The 19,856-nt window shown below is 49.4% G+C and overlaps 1 protein-coding gene across 1 annotated transcript in view; it reads left to right on the top strand.

The window, feature by feature from the left end:
* The window catches only part of GALNT18 (polypeptide N-acetylgalactosaminyltransferase 18), a 273,895-nt gene that overhangs the window by 237,938 nt on the left and 16,101 nt on the right, over positions 1–19,856 (top strand). The window contains exon 9 of the mRNA XM_087821731.1: positions 3,175–3,270. Within this exon, the coding sequence (XP_087677857.1) occupies positions 3,175–3,270 (96 nt within the window). The remainder of the gene's footprint in view (positions 1–3,174; positions 3,271–19,856) is intronic.

The raw sequence follows: 19,856 nt of genomic DNA, 5'->3' as shown, positions 1-19,856 counted from the left end.
ATGTGACTCCAGAGAAACCTTTGGCCCAAAACCTCAATGAGCCAGGCCAAACAGTATTAGCCAAACTCAGCCAAAGACACAGGGAGAGCAGTAACAGTGGAGGTGTGTGCATGTAGCCATTGCAGCTCTGGGTCTTGGCCAAAGGCATTCTTGTCTTCCAAGCAAAAGGGTCCCCTCTTACAAGCACATACAGCAGATTGACCATGGAGCCCTCTCTTGGGGCTGACGGAGGTCTCTGACCCCCTGCATGTTCATCTGCCAGACACTGTTTAGGGCCCTGCCAGCTTCCCCCCACTCCTGCTTCCTCCACAAGCTTGGTTCTGATATGAGCAGAGAGATGTGCTTGCTTTTCAAGAAGCATAACGAACCCTCTGTGGGGGCAATAGGGTGAAGATGGGTGAGGCAGGGTGCAGCTGCAAGAGCAAGAGGATTTGCTGGGGCTGGAACACTCTTCCTGGTGGTTATTTTTATTCTGAAATGGAGAGACCAGATGTCTTCTCAGACGCAGAGTTTCTCGTTCCCTTTTCCCTTCCAGCCCATGCCTCAACTACCTTGCTCAGGTCAAATAACCCCCTGGGACTGTCAGTTGGACCAGTGTCAAGTGTATATAAACCAGCCCATTAATCCACTAATAGGTCCCATTAATGACTCCTGCAGGCTGATGAGCCTGTGGACCCGTTGGATGGGCCTGGGTTTGCCCTGGATCATTGAGTTCCACGTCTAGGAGACAGAGTGGCTTTGGATCAGTTCCAGCTCTGGTGCTGACAGTAGAGATGGAGCAGCATCTGGAAACAGACATGCTGGCTTCTGAATGGCAGCTTTGCTACTTAATCACTGTGTAACCTCGACAATTTATAAAACCTTAAAGGTTCTAGTCATACTGTTTCATGGGGCATTTTTCAGTCTCAGGATTGTCGCTATTTGCATGATTGAAAGACCTTGGACTTGGAGACAGACAGACTCCAGCTCTGCCACTTGTCCAACTATGATGTCATTCATTTGTTCATTTCATTCATTTATTGCACATGTATTTACTGTCTGCTGTGTCCCAGAGCTGGCCCCTGAGGAAGACTGAGATCTATCTGGTGACTGACGAGTAGAGGAGACAGGCAAGAGAAGAGGCAAAGAGAATACAGTGTGCGAAGTGCTACACTAAGAGACGTGCAGGTGCAGGCGCAGGTGGAGCATCGTGCAGGGGCCTCGCACACAGACTTGGGTCAGGAAAGGCTTCCAGAATGGCAGGGAAACTGGGAACCAAAGGCAGAGAAGGACTTGGTCAGGCAAAGAGAAGGCCAGCGCAGAACATCCACGTGGTGGGAACAGCATTACAGACAGAGTGGGGAGGCAGAGCTCCCTGCTGGACCACGCTTCCTTCACCCTTGAAAGCGATAACATTACCAATGGGGCTGGGTTGTTTTGAGGATTAGGTGGAATAACGAATGCATGGAACACACTTCAGTGGCACGCGGCCCATAGATGCAGTTATAAAAGTTGGTTTCCCTGAATGGCTTTCAGGTTGTGTTGTGTTGTCCAAGACTGTACAGCGGGAGCCAGGATCCCATCCCAGCCTGTCTCTGGCAGCTGTGTCAACAGACCAGCTGCTCATGGGAGGCTGATGACACAGCCAAGGTGGACTTTAACCAGGGAACCTCCCACATCCTCACTCAGAGGCTGACTTTGAGGTCCCAGGGAGAGCCAAGTCTGAAATCAAGGGCCTCTGGGCCTCTCTCTTTGCAGGACCAGTTAGCAGGTCTCACTAGTGGTTACAGTGCTGGGCTTCAGATGTGACACCCACCGGTCCATGGGCCGTGGGAGAAGTCCAGAGTGCTTGCGTATGCTCCGCCCACACAGGCCTGCCACGCAGTTGGTTTATCACAGAGGATTTGCTGCAGAGATGCTTCTGGGGCCCTGACTAGGGAGCTGGCACATGTTCATATTTCTTCAGAACCTCCAAACCACAAGTGTGAGATTGAGCTGCTGTCACCCAGTAAAGGAAAGGAAGCTCAATAGAAGAGAATTTGACTCTGTTCTTTGTCCCCTGTCAAGAATAGGGTATGCATAGACCACATGTACCTCTGGTTATCTGTTCCATTTCACATCCCTTAATCGGGGTCATTGCACTCCTCCTGCCACAACCCATCAGGACTACCAGAGCTCAGCCACTTCCTGTCGCTGGCGTTCCCCAATAGATGACCCACCTGTGTGATCCATTGCCCTGGTCTCCCCCTGGATGTCGATTTCTAGCCTCCTGTTCTAAACAGAGTGCTTTGATTGCTAAGAAAAATTATTTAAGCCAGCTCACATTAAGGTGGGTAAAGATGCCACAGACTCTATTATGGACACACGGGGACGTGGGCACTCAAGCTGGGAAACCACGAAAACCACAGCAGTGGCCAGATGATCTCTCTCGTCTCCAATTCTCTCTGCCTTGTGCTTCATCTCCTCCTTGATCACAACTGGATTTCTCTGCTTGCATAAGGCCCAGCAGATCTTCCACACCCAATCTAAGTGGCCTTATAATTCTAGTGGTCACCACATTTATCCTGTTGATTGTCTTGTGCCTGTAGGTGAGAGTAAGAGTTACCTCTATCTTCTCCTGCTCCCACCCTGGCCTTCTCTCTTATTCACCTGTCAAACCCCCCACTGTGGAGAACTCTCATCAATGGGGGGCCTCCACTGGGGCCTGGCCAACCACTGCTGGATCTGCCAGAGGCAGAGAGGGCCTGGTCCCAGGTCCCCAAAACAGCTAGCATGTTGCCCACTTCCTCCAACCCTCAAGAGCAAACACTTCTATCCAGGGACCTCTGAAGGCCATTGAGCCACTCCTGTGGAAATGGGCGGGGGGGGGGGGGGGGGTGAGAAGCCAAGCACCATCTTGTGTGTGTGCATGCAGGTATATCTTTTGTTTTTACCTAGACTGACTCAGCTCCCCAGACCCAACTTGCTGTTTAATATGTGAATGCTTTTCCTTCAAAGGGGCTAGTCTTAAATTAACCTCAGCACCTTTATGCAAAGCAAAAGCTGGTGATTATTGGTTTCCATAGAATTCGAGGGGCCTTGGGCTGATTATGGAAATAGAGCCTGTGTCAGTGGAAAGCTTGTTTCTCCTAATTTAATGCATTTGTTCCTCTGTTCCTTTCTCTTTGGTGTGGTCTCCCCTGCCCTGTTGTTCAGCTGCAGAACTCTCTGAAGACTGATTTGTGTCTTGATCAGGGTCCAGACACAGAGAACGTTCCCATCCTGTACATCTGCCACGGAATGACGCCCCAGGTGAGTGCTTTGAGAGTTCCCTGCTCTGGGTGTGCATGTGTGTGTCTGGGGGAAGGATAAACTCTGGCACAGCTACTCTGGGGCCAGGGGCCTCAGGGGCTTTTTGTTAGGAAGTGTACTAATAAGCAAAAGAGGAGAGTTACACCTGCCTTGCCTAGAAGGAGGCTGGGGGAACAGATGCTAGAATGCTGGGATCTTCTGGTATGGAGAGCAAGGAAGTCGATACATTTCTAAAGAGGAACACCTGCCTCTTCTGGGGAGACCATGGGTAAGTCACAGTCCTGGTGGTTCTGGCAGCCATGCCTTACCCAGGAATCCCCCAAACTCCCTGACACTGAGAGCCCCTTCAGCATGCCACTGCACAGCCTCTAGGTTCTGTCCTTCAGTAGGTCTCAGCTGGGGCCAAGATGTGTAGCCATAAGACCCTTTCTAGCACTTAGGACGTTTTCCTGGTGGAGAGTGAAGAGCAGCTACCAGGAAAACAAGTTGCCCTCTCCCACCAGGCCCACAGCCGAGGTGCACAGATGTCAGTGCCCAGAGGTAAGGAGGCTTGAAACCAGCCTCAGATCAGACACATTTCCCAGAACAGGGAGGTATAAGGACTCCACTGTGACAGGAATTTGTTGAGTCTGGCCTGCCCGGTGAGCTGGGAGAGCCAAAGAGGGCTGGGTCATCCTGGAGATGGGTATGTGTTCTTGGCCAGAGTTCCTCCATCCCTTGTGTTATTTCCTAGGACAGCTGTAACAGAGGACCACCGTCTGGGTGGCTCGAACAACAGAAATGTATTATCTCACAGTACCAGAGGCTAGAAGTCCAAGATTAAGGCTTCAGTAAGGTCATGCTCCCTCTGAAGGCCTAGGAAAAGACCTGTTCCTCTCTCCGAGGTCCTGGGAGTTCCTTGGCTTGTGGCAGCAACCCTCCAACTTCACATGGTGGTGTTCTCCTTGCTCACATGTCTGTGATGCCAGTCATATTGGATTAGAGTCTTACCTTATGCCACTATGACCTCATCTTAACTAATGACATCTGCAACAACTCTGTTTCCAAATAAGGTCACATTTGGAGGTACTGAGGGTTAAGACTCCAACATAGGAATTTTGGGGGTACACAATTTAATGCACAGCACACCCAAAGGAGAAGAATGTGGCTGGGAACCTAGCTTTTCATGCCGTGGCTGAAAAGCCTTCATATGACCTCCTCTAGCATTTCTGTTGCCAAAACTGGTCACATGGCCCTGTCTAACTACAGAGAATGTCGGAAGTCACAGTTTCCTGCCGGCCCAGGAAGCCTGGGCTTTATCACACAACTATAGATATTTTCTAAATCAGTTCCACCTCTGACAAGTAAGAAAACAAGAGAACAGCATCTGGGGATGTGAACTGATGTGCCTGAAGTCACACCGTAGTTACCGGCAAAGACTGGACTAGAAAGGATGCCTATATTTCGACTTTCAGTTTCTCCTCCAGTTTTATTCATTGAATATATAAAGCTTGTCTTCATATTTTAGGAAGTTTCATTTCCCCTGAAGAACAAATTGGTCTAGTGATAAGAATGTTTTTTCAGAGCAACTTGTCACACAGCCCACAGCAGGGCCCAAAGACATTAGGGACCCAAAAACACCTTGGTTAGAAAGTGGGGCTGGGTTCTCATCTGTGTTTAAACCCTTTGAGAAATCTGATTAATTCTGTTAAAAAGTTTACTCTGATATAGTTGTGATATACCCAGGTCTCAGGGAAGGCCCTGGGTAAGGGAAGCATAGTGTAGCTAACCAAATCAGTGAGGGGAAGCTGATGAGAAGCATGCTAATTCATTAATGAGTAAATGTAACCATTTTATTTAAATTAGCAGTGAATTTCAAGCAATCCTCAAAATAACTGAGAATATTAGTTCTAATTAGTGTAACAGCCTGAAAATTTCTTCTGCTGGGAAAAATACAACAATGGGGTCTCCCCACAGACTCTTTATTTATTTATTCAATTAGTCACTCATTCACTCACTCACTCACTCATTCATTTGCTCATTCAAGAAACATGCATTAAATATTTTATGCCTAGAATGGGACAGACAAAGGCAGCTTTGCCCAGGCCCCTGACCTGGAGAAGTCCCAGTCTGGAGAGAGAGGCAGGTACTTAGATCATTACAGTTCATATAATGCAGCCACTTGCAACTTACTGCCCCAAACCACCTTCTCATTAGCCCATCAAAGGAGAGACTGTGGGACAAGACAGTGTCTGGGGACTCCTCTCATTCTTTCTGCCTGAATCTTCTAGACTGTAAAAGGCCCAGGAAAAAAGAAAGCCCTTTTCCTGTGGGGAGGTAAATTCTTGGCTGTAGAAGAAGAAATATGAAAGAGACTTTAATTCCTTCTCAAGTTTTTGGAATACGGAAGCTGCCACATTTATGCTTCAGGAAGTGCCTTTTGACTCAAGGTATAAAGATTAGAGTTGAGTTGAAAGAAGTATTCTATTTTTACCCAGAGCTGAAGTCTATGTTAGATCAGGCAACGTGATTAATAAAAGTAAGAAAAGTATTGAATTGTAGATGGACTTTGGTACCTTTGCTTTTTGGAATTTCTGTTGAAATTTCTTTTTCATTTGTTAAAGTCCTTACTGGGCTGTACATCTATGGGGGGGGGGGGTGAATGAAAACACCTGCGTGCTTCTCTGTGTGCTACTTCTCTAGACGCTGCTATTTTCACACGGGGTCATAATGTCACCATCACCCCTCCCCTGCTGGCCATTACCCAGTGGCAATGCACAGAATGTCAGAGGCCTCTCGTGGATTGTACTTGAACCCCCAGATCTTTCAAGTAACATCTTAGAGACAATTGAAAAGGTTTTACTTTGTGGGCCAAGAATTCAAATAGTCAGCCACTTTTCTGGGAACTTTGGGAGATTTCTCCACTTCTCTGTGATTTTTATTTATAAATAATTTAGAGTGCCAGGCACAGAGTGGCTGTGAGGTTTTGTAAAACTTCCCTGAGTTTACTCGTTGGCTCTGACAGGATGAAATTGTGCTCCCCTCCCCCCCACCACACGATTCTTTGTGTGGGGTTGTATTGCCCCTGTGCCCACTAACAAATGTTCGTGCGGGGCCCTGACTGGGTTACAGTTTGAGGGGAGCCCCCACCAGCCCTGCACTATTTGGGGCCTATTCCAGATAGAGTTATTTGGATCTCTTTATTTACTGGCCTCTGAGCTATAACCTTGCATCATTCCAGGGGCCACCATTCCCTCAGGATGCAGTGAGTGGTGTCTGGGGGATGCAGTGGGCTGGCCCCTGCTCTCTGCACTCCCTCTGGGCGGCAGCATTCCCTCAGCTCCTCCTGGTGGCATTTTAACTTTCACAGTGCAGGCTGGATGTTAGTGGGGAGTTTTCCTCTAGAGGATCTGGGTCAGTGACAACACCCTCACGAGCTTGGGGTCAGGCAAGGCTGGGACCTAGCCCAGTTCTGCCCATACCACATGTGTGATTGGGGCAGGTGACTTAATCTCACTAGTGCCCAGTTATGCTTTAACTTGTGAACTCAGGACAGCAATACACACTTCACTGAATTATTGTGAGGGCTCTGCTGGTCTGTATGTGACAGCTGTTAGCCCAGCGCCCCGAACATGCTGGTAGGTGTTATTAGGTCACACCTAAGGGCAGGCTCTCCGAAGGTGAATAAGAGGGGTGCTCGAGGCTGGGAGGAGTATGGCTGTCCACCTGCAGTCATGCCTCCCCCCACCCCAGCCTAGGACCCCCAGGGCTGCCACGGTTCCCTTCATCCTTACAGCTCTTTGAGACATCCATGGAGACCAGGTGCCTGCTGCATCCTGCCTGTGTCCAGGGCTCAGGAACTCACTCACTCTGTCTGCTCATCAGTAACTGATGACTGAACATTTCCACGTCCCTTTTGGTAGCTGCACACAGAACGGAGCCGGTGGCCCCGATGCATCACTCAGTGTGGGGTGCAGACACCCAGGGAGGGGGCGGACGGGTGTGCTGGGCACACACAGATTGGTGCCGCAGCAGTAACCTTCCCTCTCCCTGAGTGATGTGAGCGCTGGGCTGCTCCCCCAGCTTCAGTGCTGAAAAGCAGAGCCGTTTGATGTGTTACTCATCCCACATGACATAGTCTTCACATCACGTCCAAATTCCGCAATTAGAGCGGTAAGCAGCGAGTTTTGCCTGACTTTTATTAAGCTCCCACAGGCTGGGAAGAAGCTGTCATTAGAAGCACCACAGTGGGCCAGCACTGAGGAAATGGTTCTGGCTCACTGCCCAGAGGGAGGCCAAGCCTCCCCCCACCCCCGCCATTCTTTGGAGAGCTTTGCTCCTCAGGCGGTGGTGGACATGGGGACAGGTCCCTGAGCCAGGGAGCTGAATTTAGATCTCGATGCAGCTCTGTTCTCTCTGACAAGTCACTTCATCTCTCTGCGTCTCAGCTTCCTGGTCAGGAAAATGGCATGGGAGCTGAGACTTAAATAAAGTAACAGACCCCTGTGTACCTGGCACCAAGCCTGGCACAGGACTGGGCTCAGTGACGTTAGTTTCTTGTTCTAATTAGGGCAGTCTCTCAACCATTTTTGAGAGCTTGCTAGTCTGCCTGAAGATAATAATGCTAACAACAGTTTACATCTATTTTCTCACTGTTCCTAAGCATCTTCCTAAATGCTTTGCATGTATAATCTCAGTTAATACTCTCAGCAGCCCTTGGAAATAGGTACTGCTCTTACCCCATGCGTGTAGGGGAGAAAACTGGGCCTCAGGGCAGTTATGTAACTTGCTCAGGGCACAAAATTACCAAGTGGGGAAACTGGTTGCCTGACTGCAGAGCCTATGCTCACAGCCATGCCTCAGGGCTGCCTCCTGGGTTCACTAAATACGTGGCCTCTGCTCCCAGGACTGGCTCTGGACAGAGACAGGACACTAAGCTTCCACAGTGGGGAGTGATGAGGGCTGGGCATCCAGGAGGTGTCAGAGCACGCATGCTGGATGAAGAAATGCTACAGTGAGAGATCAAGGGAGGGAGTAGCAGATTTGTCCAACCAGCCCATATGATCTTCTTAGGATCTGAAGGAAAACTAAGTGTAATTTGCAGTTTTCTCCCAGAAAGATCTTATGGCAGGTTCCCGAGGCTGGGCTGAAGGAGATTTGAAAATACAACCCCATCGACACTGCCCTTCCTTTCCACCCTAGGCCAGGACACAGAATATAGGTGGGTCAGCTCTCTCTCGACTCATGAGGGTGGTCTACATGTGCTTCTTGCCTTTGGAGTTTCCCCTCTTGACGCCCCCTCCCCCTCCAGAGGAACTGAGGCAACCTATCTCCCCATCGGAAGCTTCTGGTCTCAGCATTCCAGGGCCAGTGCATCAGAGCCAAAGGCCTCCACTTCCCTCCCCTTCTTGTCCGTCAGGTCTCAGCTCACTTCCTTAGGCAGGCTTTCCTGACCACCCCATCTGAGCTGCTTTCACTTGCTAGTCTCAGATCCCTGCACCCGCCTGATTCCTGTGTTACAGCTCTGTAATTGTACTCACCGTTGCAGGTTATATGTGAACTTGTTTACTTGTTAATGGGTTCTCTTCACTACTAGATCTTGAGCCAGGCCAGGCGTAGCTCAGCGGTTGAGCATCAACCTATGATCCAGGAGATCACGGTTCGATTCCCTGTCAGGGCACATGCCCAAGTTGCATGCTCTATCCCCAATGGGGGACCTGCAGGAGGCATCCGGTAAATGACTGTCTCATCATTGATGTTTCTGTCTCTCTCTCTCCCTCTCCCTTCTTGTCTCTGAAATCAATAAAAATATATGTATATATATATTTTAAAAAAATGGTCTTGAAGAACTGCATCTGGGGAAAGCCCAGGATAAGAGCAGTGAGCCACCAACAGAGTATAAGTATAAGCATTCGGTGTCAGGAGAGAGTCTGCTCTTGAGCAGCACAGGTACAGGGCCCACCCCCCACCAAGGCACTTCCTCTTTTACCTGCTGGAGCAGGAAGTGGGGAGGTTTCCCCACAGTCCCTGTGGGTGCTCACTGCCCTTGGCACAAAGTACAGGCCCTCAAGAAGTGGTCTGCATTACTCACTGCCTGTGGCTGCTGTTTCTTAGTAGGGTGTCAGTCGCATTTAGGGCAGGGCAGTTCTTCATTGTGTGGGACTGTCCTACTCAATGTGGGGTGTTTAGCATCCCTGGATCCTGAAGAGCTGTACTGTTAATGTTGGATACAGATATCCCCATGCATTTCCAATAGTGCCCTGGAGGAAATGGTACCGCCCCTAGCTAAGAAACAGGCTCTGGGATTTGGGAATGGCTGAGTGGGGACGTCTGAATGGTGTTTATATCAGGGCAGCTTAAGGATATACTTGTTTATTTCAAGAAAGTTCCTAAGTAAATGTGTTCAGAATATATCATGGGCATAAACAGATTCTTAGATTTGATTTTCCCAACTAACTCCATTGTCACCACACCGCCTCTGCCCCAGCTGCTGAAATCTGTTTCTGGCTGCATGTCAGTCCTGCCAGCATAGAGCCTTCGTGGAGTCCTTGAGGTTAGCACTGTGTTAAGCTGGAAATTTTAGCAGAGCTGGGCCCTCTAAATCAATCACCAGAACAGCTTTACTTTTTTTTCTTGCTCAGAAATACACCATTAAATGCAGGAACACGTGTGGGAGGGGAGGTTGGCTCGGGTGAAGGACACACTTAAAAAGAAAATTTTATAACATTTTTTTCTGCAGGAAAAAGGACTTGCAGGTCTTAATTCTTGTAGAACCGGGCTATAGAACGCATTTACAGCTCTGCGGTATCTTCAGCTCCTCGGAAAATTCCGGGCTGTTCCAAAGTCACTCGATCGTATATGCCTGGAGCATTATAGATGCTTAACAGATGCGTGTTGGATAAAGGAATGAGTAGATTCATGGAAGAGTAGAGGCTTTTAGATGATGACCACGAAATGGACTGAGCCAGGGTTCACCTTCTCAGGCCCTCCGTGGGCTCTAGGGTGGCAAGGTTCGCCCTGGCACCTGACCCTGGAACGCGGCTGCATTTCCTCCCCCAAGATATACATGGTGGTTGTGGAATATCTGGGAGTACATGGTAGCAGGAGCCCCTCCATCCGGGGAAGTGAGTGAGGGGGTAGAGTCAGCAAGTGTAGACTCTGCTTCCCCAGTTCACCCTGATGGGACAGAGAAAGGAGCTGGCCGTTGGGAGACCTGTGGAGTCGAGAGAAGGTGTGTATTCTGACTTGCTTTTTAAGGAAAGCAGTAAGGGAGCATGTTCTGAAGCTGAGAGAAAGAAGTCAGTAGAGAAAGAGGTTAGATGTATGGGGAGAGAATGAAGCATCATTTGGGGGGTGAAGGCAGGGCAAGGACAGGAGAGGATGGAGTCCAAGGCCAGTGGGGTTGGCCCTGGAGAGGCCGGAGGGCAGGGCAAAGGGAGGTTGGGGAGGAGCAGTTTCCAGGCTGCCTGGCAAGGAGAGCCTGAGGGATCTGGTTGTTGGAGCAGAGAAGCTTTGGAAACCCTGCTAAGGGGGCCTGGCTCAGAGGTTGCACAGGCTGAAGAAGGTGTGGAGGGGCCCAGTGAAAACTGAAGACAGGAGTCTGTGGTGGGTCTCACTGGCCCAGTTCCGTGATTTTCTTGATTAGCAGCCAACATCCAGGGAACAGATGTGGAGAAGGCAAACAAGACTGCAGAGGTGAGATTTACAGGGTGCCGAAGGCAGAAAGAACAGGAATTACAGACTTGAAGGAGCTGGCAAGGAGGTAGTTGAAGGAATTTGGGTGCAGCCTTTCTAGGGACATGGACATGCCAGGAGGAGATGAAAGTAGGGAAGGAAAGGAATAACGGGTGTTATTCCAAAGGTCTCCATTAGGCTGATGAGCAGGCATTTGGGAAGTAAGAGAGTGAGCAGTTGAGATTAGTAGGTAGTTGGGTGAAAGTAAGGAATGGAGGGTGGGATTTCAGGGGTCCAGCAGTTCAGGCACTAACAGCTGGGTCTGCCTCTGGGTAGCTAAGGTGGAATCCAGTGTCCCTCCCTGGAACAGAGGCCACGGTGCAGGTTGGGTCATTCATTGTCCGAGACCCTGAAGTATTACCCAGTGGAATGTAGAGGAAGCCGTGAGCCTGATGGCAAAGACCTTGGTGGACGTGGCAAGGTGTTGGGGACACACTGGGTGCGGAGAACAAAGTGGACAGAGCATGATGGTGTCTGAGCTCGGAGGCTCAGGGACGAGATATTTTTATACAGGGATGGTGGAGCTGGGGTGCGATAGGGGCGCCGCAGGGAGAAGAGAGTGTCTGCTCCGATTTGCGTCTCTGATGGCAGAATCAGCAGATTCAAAGAACGTAAAAGTGGCAGTGACCTCCAGGAAGAGCCATTTCAGTGGGGACAGGAGGAGTCCCTTTCAGTTAGGAAGGGCTGTCCTTGAAAGATGCTGCGAGTTTGATAGGCAGTTTCAGAAGACTCAAGGGAAGGCTCATGAGGGAGGGCAAGCAGGGAAGATGAGCCGGGGAAGAACAGAGCATATCAGGAGTTCAGAGAGGACGGGAAAGCCCCATAAAGACAACAATAATTAAATTCTATGTACATATGTAGGGAACTGGGAGGTTGGGAGAAATGAGGTGGCAGAATTTGGTTGGGGGAACCACATCTCTTTGTACCATAGCCACTGCAGTCACCCTTGGTTCCCAGCTTTTGTGCCCAGGACAAAGCAACCACTTCCAAATCACATCCCACTGCATTCAGTCCAGGATCAGCAGTACTTTGTGGAGACTCCACTCTGCCAGAGGAAGGAACAGAGTCCCAGCTGCCAAGGAGAAAAGAGGCTGGGTCATGGTGACTTTGAGAGGTCAGAGAAGCCTTCCTGGAGGAGGTGCTGTACCTGGATCTTAAAGGAATCAAAGGATGTGTGGAGTAAAAGCAGAGCCAGATGAGCTATTTGGGAGTGGGGGCACAAGTAGAAGAGGTGGAATCCCTTATTTCTTTGGTAAGAAGCAAGGTATTGGAGTGGTTAAGAGCTGGGTTTGGAGTCAGGTGACCTGAGTTCAGTTCCCAGCTCTTCCATTCAATATCCATCCATTTACCTCCATCTAATTCTGTTTCCTCACCTAAAAAATACAGATCATATTACCCCACTTATTCAGTGTTATTTGAGGATTAAATAAGTGTATTTGTAAAGCACTTAGCATCCCTGACATTTAGTAAGAGCTCATTAAATGGGAAATATTATCATTATTATAATTACTTATTTTATTTTCTTCATTCAGGAGGGGGAAAAACAGCAGCAATTTGCTGAGTACCTACACTCTGCCATGTACTTTACAAATACACCTGTGAAATGAGCCACCTGCAACAGTACATGTTTGCTACTGACCTCTCCCAAAATTTAGTGAAACATCCATTTATTTAGGTCGAGATTCTGTAGGTCAGCAGTTTGGGCTGGGCTGGTCCTTTTCTCTACTAGCTTCAGCTGGGCTCACTGATGCATCTGCAGCCAGCTGCTGGTCAGCTAGTTGGGTTGGCTTCTGGAGGCTGGCTGTCGGCTGGAGTGAGGGAATTTCTGGGCTCCATCACCCAGCAGGCTCACCCAGGCTGCTTCAAGTGATGGTGGTTAGTGGAGTGTCTAAGAGCAGCAAGAAAGGGCAAGTGCTACTGAGTGAGTGCTTTCCAGCTCTGCTTATGTCACATTTGCTGTAGAAATTTTGCTACTGGCCAAAGTAAGTCACACGGCCAAACCTAGACTCAAAGGACAGAAAATAGACTCCTTTGGAAGGAGGAGCTACAAAGTTACATTGCAAAGTGGTCTGCATGCCAGGGTGGGGAAATCTGTGGCCATTTTTATAACCTATTGTAATAGCCTATTATGTTCACTTTGTATTATTTCTTTTTTCACTCATTCATTCGTTCTTTTTTTTTCACTCAAATGTGTTTATTGAGCACTGATCTTGTGCATGGCAAGAAAAGGAATCCCTACAAAGAATGGCCTCAGTTTTCTAAATTTCTCTGTCATGGCGCAGTCCATCTGGCATTGCTCTCCGAGGTCCATACAGCCAGTGAAGGCATGAGCTGGACCTCTCTCCCAGGGAAGCAGTTATACTCTCCCCGGGAAGAAGGAGATGGAGATTGAGGTGGTTTTGGAACAGGCAAAATAAAAGGATTTATATTTACAAATTAAAGTCAGGCGCCATTGTTTCATCCATAGGAAATCTGTTTTTCTGGGCTAACTTCTCCTTGCTGAATCTTAACCTGCAGGTTTTATTACCATGCTCTTTCTTCCATCTTTCTGCTCACTGAAATTGCTGGTGAGTCCAGATCCCCATTGACCCTATGTTAAAATCTCTGTTACATACATACACACACACACACACACACACACACACACACACACTCTCCTGGGAACATCCTAAACTCTTTTTAATTCAGTGCAGAATAACAGTTATGATGTGCCGACAAGAGACTGAGCCCTCTTAGTGCTTACAGGGGCCAGGTAAGGGGTGGGCCTGGCACAGACTGTGTCCTGGGGGTAAATATTGAGAACCTTGTGCCGCAGAGAGGATCCTGTTCTATCCAAACTATTGATCCTCAGGGCTCTCTGGAGGGTGGTTCTGAAGATACTGGCCCAAACCTTGGGCAGAAAGCAGCTTAGAGGAGGCTTAGAGTAAGAGATATGAAACAGTTACCAGGGAGGGAGGCTGCACGGACTTCTGAGCTGAAGTTCAGTGTCCCTGGTGTAGTTTGTGAATATATTCATTTCATCAACCAATGTTATGAGTATATGTTTGTGTCAGGCAGTAGGTTAAATAGCAGATACAATAGTGAGCAAGACAAGGCACAGTTCCTGCCCTTGGGAACTTGGAACCTAATGGGGAGTGACCAGTGTTAAAAGAGCATCACTAACACTAACCAGCACTAAGTCCATATGATTCCCTGACAGCCCTGTGTGGTAGGGACCATTGTCTCCTGCTTTTACAGAAGAGGAAATTGAGAGCATGGATGGCCAAGTAATTGTCTCTAGTCACACAGCAAATGACTGAGGGTGGGGTCTTGAATTAGGCTGTTTAGATCCAGAGTCAGTCTTTCTTGAATCAACCCCCTTCCCTCTGCCCCCACTAGATCAAGTCCCCTTGGTATATGGTTCCCAATTCCCCTGTACTTTTCCTTGTGAGCATGCATCACATTTTGTGATTCTGTTTTGTGGGATTATTTGGTGAGGGAGCGCAGCTAAATGGTCAGTCAGTTCAGGCTCTGTTACGCTCCAGTAACAGATCACCTCAAAATCTAAGTCGTTTATAATAACAAACACTTCTCGGTCACGCTACAAGTCCAAGTATTTTCCCACCTTGTCTTCCTTCTGTAACACCTTGTCAAGGCAGCCGATGGTAACAAAAGCATGCTCGTCATCTGAAGCACAGCTCATTTGCCCTGCCTACTGACTTATTGCAGGCAACCGTTTTGCCAGTTGTTTTGCCCCTGCATAAAATAGGTCACTATCTTTCCAACTTCCAGAGATGGTTCTCACCACCTGCTTTTTGTCCTTAAAGTCAGTGTCCCACAGTTTGTGGTTTGGCACCACTCCTCACCTAGCATCCATTCCTTCATCATTCAGCTTAAATTAAACCCCAAATTGCAGTGGTTTAAACAAGAAATGCTTATTTCTCACTCGTGCTTCATGGTCATTATGGTCCAGCTCCAGCATGGTGTCATCTCTTCTTTGCTGGGACCAAAGAAGCAGCCCCCATCAGGTACTCTGCCAGTCCAGTCATAGATCGCATGATTGCACGTAAAGCTTCTGATTGGAAGTGAGATCATTGTGAGTGATCTCTCCCACTCACATCTCACAGTTATAGACATGCGGCCAAGTCTGACACTAGCTACAAGGAGATGTGTAATAGCTCCATCGGGAGGGGAGCACAGAAGAGGCCTCGTGGAGTGGGGCAACGAATCAGTCTCTCAGAGTAGTTAGGGAGCCTGCACTGGCTGTCACACACAGATGCCGAGTTGGCAGAATATTGTGTTTGGAAAAGAGGAATGTCAGGACACGTTTTCCTTGGTGCACTTGATATGCTCCATCTTCTCTGTCGAGTAGATGATACAGCTGGCGGCAGACGAGCAGACACAGCTCTAAAAGGCTTTGAGCAGAACCTTCCAAAATAGGGACCCAAATGAGACCCAGCAGCCAGATAGCAGGTGTTGAAGACTTCTTGAAGATAAATTCCTGATGAGCCAGCAAACTGTATTTGTTCATTTCAGGGGAGAGGGTTATTATCAACACAAGAACTGAGACAAATTTGGGTAGCTTAAGCTAAAAACAAAGAGGGAACCTGGGGTTGTAGACAAAGGTAGGGCTGACTGGTGAAGGCAGGAATGGAGGCCAGCTGCCTCAGCAGTAAAATTTCATGGGTTTTCTCCAGCTGAACATGTCTCAGCTGCAGAGCTGCCTCATCTCTGTCTCTCTTAATTCCATGTTTTAAATTCCTGGGAAGAGAGAGACTTCTTGGCCTCTTACAGCTCCACTCTCACTAATGGGTATGTAGAGTCACAGAATACAGACTTTTTGGGGCCCACTCTTGGTCAGAGCGTTCTCAGAGGAGCTGGGTCATTGGTTAAACATTGAAAGCCAAGTGCAATGACACCTCCTCCTGCCCCTTCACAGCTGCCTGCCCCAACTCCTGGCTCTGCACCCTCTCATCTTGTCTGACAGCAGCCCCCGTCAGATGCACCTCCCTCCTCCCCATGCCAAGGCCAGCTCTCAGCAGCGGGGGCCTGCCCACCACCTTGGCCGTCACTGGGACTGGGCCTCCTCTGCCATCTCTCCCTCTGCAGCACGTTTCTATCTGGAGTAGCCTTTGCTTGTCAGAGGGCTGTGCTGGAGAGAGCTACCAAGACAAGCACCGATGTCAGGCGGCCAGGCAAAGAGCAGGATTAACAGGTGGACAGCCACAGCAGTGGAGCCTGGTTGAAGGCTAAGACCCAGGTAGGGGAGTTGGGAAGCACTGCTCCCCAGAAACAGACACAGGAGGCTACAGAAAACTGAGGCTCAGCCAGTGATCCCAGTCTAGAGCACTTGCCCTCATCCTGGATCATGTTGATCTTATTTCCCCATAACTGGAGCTTTCTCTGCAGTTCTCACCCTTTCCACTTATACCCAAATGCTGGCTAATGTTTACATACTCAGCCCACTCCTGGAGGCTTACCAAGGCTGTGTGAACCCCCAGGCTCACTAGCTTCACCCACTGAAGAAAGCACACTGGTGTGCAAGTGAGTGAGGTATTTCATCACCTTTTAAACAAAAGTTAGACATTTTCAAATTCGGTACTTTATTATTCAAACAAGTCACTTGCTTTATGATAATGAGTGAATAAACCTTATACACATGTGACATTTACATTCACCCTGTGGGTACAGACACTGGACTCTATGGCTTGATAAACCTCTTGCCTCACCTTTTGGTGTTGTGGAAATGTCTCCTGTATGTTTTGTATCAGTCAGGACTCCTGGTTGCAAGCGACAGAATTTTTACTCAAACCAACTTAAATGCCAAAGAAATTTTATCATTTCATATAACTGACAAGTCCATGTCTGGCTCTGGGTTCAGGCAGGGCTGAATACAAGGTCCTGAATGTAGTTTTTTTCTCTCTCTCCCTCCCTCCTGACTCTGGTTCCCTTCATACCTTAGTCTCTCCTATAGTTAAGGGGAAAGGGGCTTCCCTGATTTACCTGAGGAAGAAGGCAATAGGTACCTCTGGGCTTAGAACCTTCCAGCTGGATCCCACAAACAGAAAATCCCAGAAAAGACTTTTATTGGCCCAGACTGGACCACATTCCCATCCTGGAGCCAACCCCTGGGTCAAGGTGAGGGGGTTCTCTGATTGGTCATCCTATGAAACATGTCTAACCCTTATGGCCAGAGTGAGGCAAAATGCTACTATAAGAAAGTAAATAAAACTCTCAGCATCAAGAATCCTGCAGCCATCTTATTTGATTTGTCTTTGATCTCTCAGTGGTAATTCACTAGTGCTCAACCCTCAGTCTCCAAGGTGGAAGTCCAGCGTGACCTCGTCACCTGACTCTCTCTTGGGGTAAAGGGGCTCACAGAAACACTGGACCCAGGGGACACCTGGAGCTCAGAATGACACAGGAAGGGGAGACAAGGCAAGGTGGGGATTAGGGTTTCTGATCAGCCTGGTCGGGCTGCAAACAGTCCCAAAGTCAGTGATGGGGAGATTGGCTGACACCTGTGCTGTGGGTCCAAGGCCTGGAATGAAACAGGAAAACACACAGACAGACAGTTATGAATCTAACTTCCTAGACCGAGGAGAGTGCCAGCACTGCATCCCCAGCTGTGTGGTTCAGGTGCACAGTGGGAGACAGAAATCAACCCGAGCTTAGCCCTTTCTATTGTATTTTGTTCAAAGATGGCTCCTTGGTCCAAAGCTCAGCTTTTCTTCCTGCCGCCCTGCAGGCCCACAGCTGAACTCTTGCAGACAGGCCCGCAGAGTGGCCTGAGGCATCTCTAGGCCACACTTGCTTCCCAAGACCCTTGAATGCTTTTGACTCAAAAGACTCTGAGAGCCCCTCAGATGGAAGGACAGTTGACCTGAAGTCACAGCTCTGGCTTCCAGAAGGGTGTTGTCTAAGCTCTTCAGCCCCCCTGCCTTACCACCCCCATAATCTGCTCTACACCTGCCCATGAGGCTGTTCCTTCACCCTTCAGCATGACTGTCTCTCCACCACAAGGAGAGCTCCTGGTGGAGGCGCGTCTGGCTCTTCTCTTGCACTTCTGTGTTCAGCTCAGGCTGCCCCCTGGAGGGCACAAAGGCATGTTTGCTGAATTAAACTGGATGCACTACTGACTGTGGGCTGAGTGCCAGCTGTAAACCTCTTCCCCAGACCTGGTGCTTAGCCTCCTCTGTTTCCCTCCACCAGGGAAGTGGGCTCCTGGGGGAAGTAGGGGCTCTAAGCTAGGGACCTGATTGCCACATTTCTGCTCCTTCATAGTTACAGCAAGCCGAACATTTAGCAGTGTTTCCAGTCCCTATATCTATCTACCTGGTTCTGTGGTTAGAAAACATAGGTCATTTTGGAAACAACTCCCCTTCATTCCTGATTTAACATCAGTGCCCTGCGGCCCTCAACACAGTAACTAACCTCTGTGTCCAGGGGTTAATGACCAGTAACCAAACTCTTAAATCAGCCCGCCCTGACTGCAGAGGGCCGGCGGTCCAGAAGCTCATTCTTGGTGAGGACGACAGGCCCATTTCCAGCATGTATTATAGATGTCAAAGCCACCACGCTAATGAGATTTAATGAGGCCACGCTCTGCTCTTCTCCCCCTGCCCCCACCATGCCTTCGGTCGCCAAGCCCTCAGCCTGTCTGTCATTTCCAGGACTCCTACCCACAGGCCTCCTGGCCAGTCAGACTCGGGACAGGGCCACAGATCAGGGTGGTTGAGGCAGGGCAGCTGGGCTCTCCCCCCCAGGTCTCCTCCTGCCCTCCTATGAGCAGGGGGGCTCAGAGGGACGGGGGGGGGGTGTCCCTGCCTGCCTTATTCTTGCCCTGCAGTTCCTGTGGCCAGACTAGGAGCTATCAATATTGCAGGTCAGGAGACCACGGCTCAGCGTGGCCTCCCAGCCAGGAAGTGAGGGTGGAGACCCGCCCGCCTTGGAAGCCCATGCTCTCTACTCCAGCGGGCCACGTTTCTCCTAGACCAGTGGTCTTGGTGCTCACCTCCACCGGCCTTACCTGGGGGGCTTGTGAAAGCACAGATTCCCAGACTCTGCTCTCAGAGTTTCTGATTCAGTAGGTCTGTGGTGTCAGGTGCAATAATGTACATTTCTAACAAGTTCCCAGATGATGCTGGGACCACATTTTAAGAACCATTGTCCTAAACAGTAGTGCTTCCCAACCTCTTGGCCACCCTTATCAGAGTCATTAAAACAAATAGGGGATCCAGCTGCTCCCACCTGGTGAGCGGGGGGCTTGGAACCCAGGAGGTCGGAGGTGATGTCTCTGCATTTCCTCCCCGGGCTGGAAATACAGCTAGTTTTCAACCTCGGTCGCACAACAGAATCACCTGAAGTAAATGCCACCCTCTAAGGTTGTGACTGGTGGCTTTTAAGGCTCCCAGATGGTTCTAATGTGCAGCCAAGGTGGAGAGCACACCCTCGCTTGACTGCATTTAGGATGTTTGACTCCTTTTGATCCCTCTGTCCAACATTTCGTTTGCTGGCTGATTTTTCTTCTCTTCCGGGCCCAGCGCAATCCCCTCCTCCAGAAAGCCCTCCCCATTGCACTGGTCCAGCCCATAGGTTGGCCCTCCATTCAGTGATCTTTGCCAACCCCACTATGTTGACACTTTGTAATCACCCCATTATGTGTGATCTTTGACCCCTAGACTGTGTCACTCCACTGTGTTACTTCCACGGGGAGCTGGGCTCTCTATGCTTTGTTGGCCTGTAACAACCCTCTAGGACACACGTGCCTTCCGAGTATCCAGAGAAATGACCATGAGGAGGCTGGTTCACCCCGGTCACTCTCCGCATGAGAGCACCCTGCCAAGAGAGTTGTTTCTCCCTGTGGTAGGTTCTAGAACCTCTTGTAAAGAGTG

Source organism: Miniopterus natalensis, chromosome 11 (genome assembly GCF_054644295.1).
Source record: "Miniopterus natalensis isolate mMinNat1 chromosome 11, mMinNat1.hap1, whole genome shotgun sequence".
In the NCBI taxonomy this organism is placed as follows: domain Eukaryota; kingdom Metazoa; phylum Chordata; class Mammalia; order Chiroptera; family Miniopteridae; genus Miniopterus; species Miniopterus natalensis.
The sequence above is the reverse complement of the archived record's forward strand: the minus strand, read 5'-3'. Positions and strand labels throughout refer to the sequence as shown.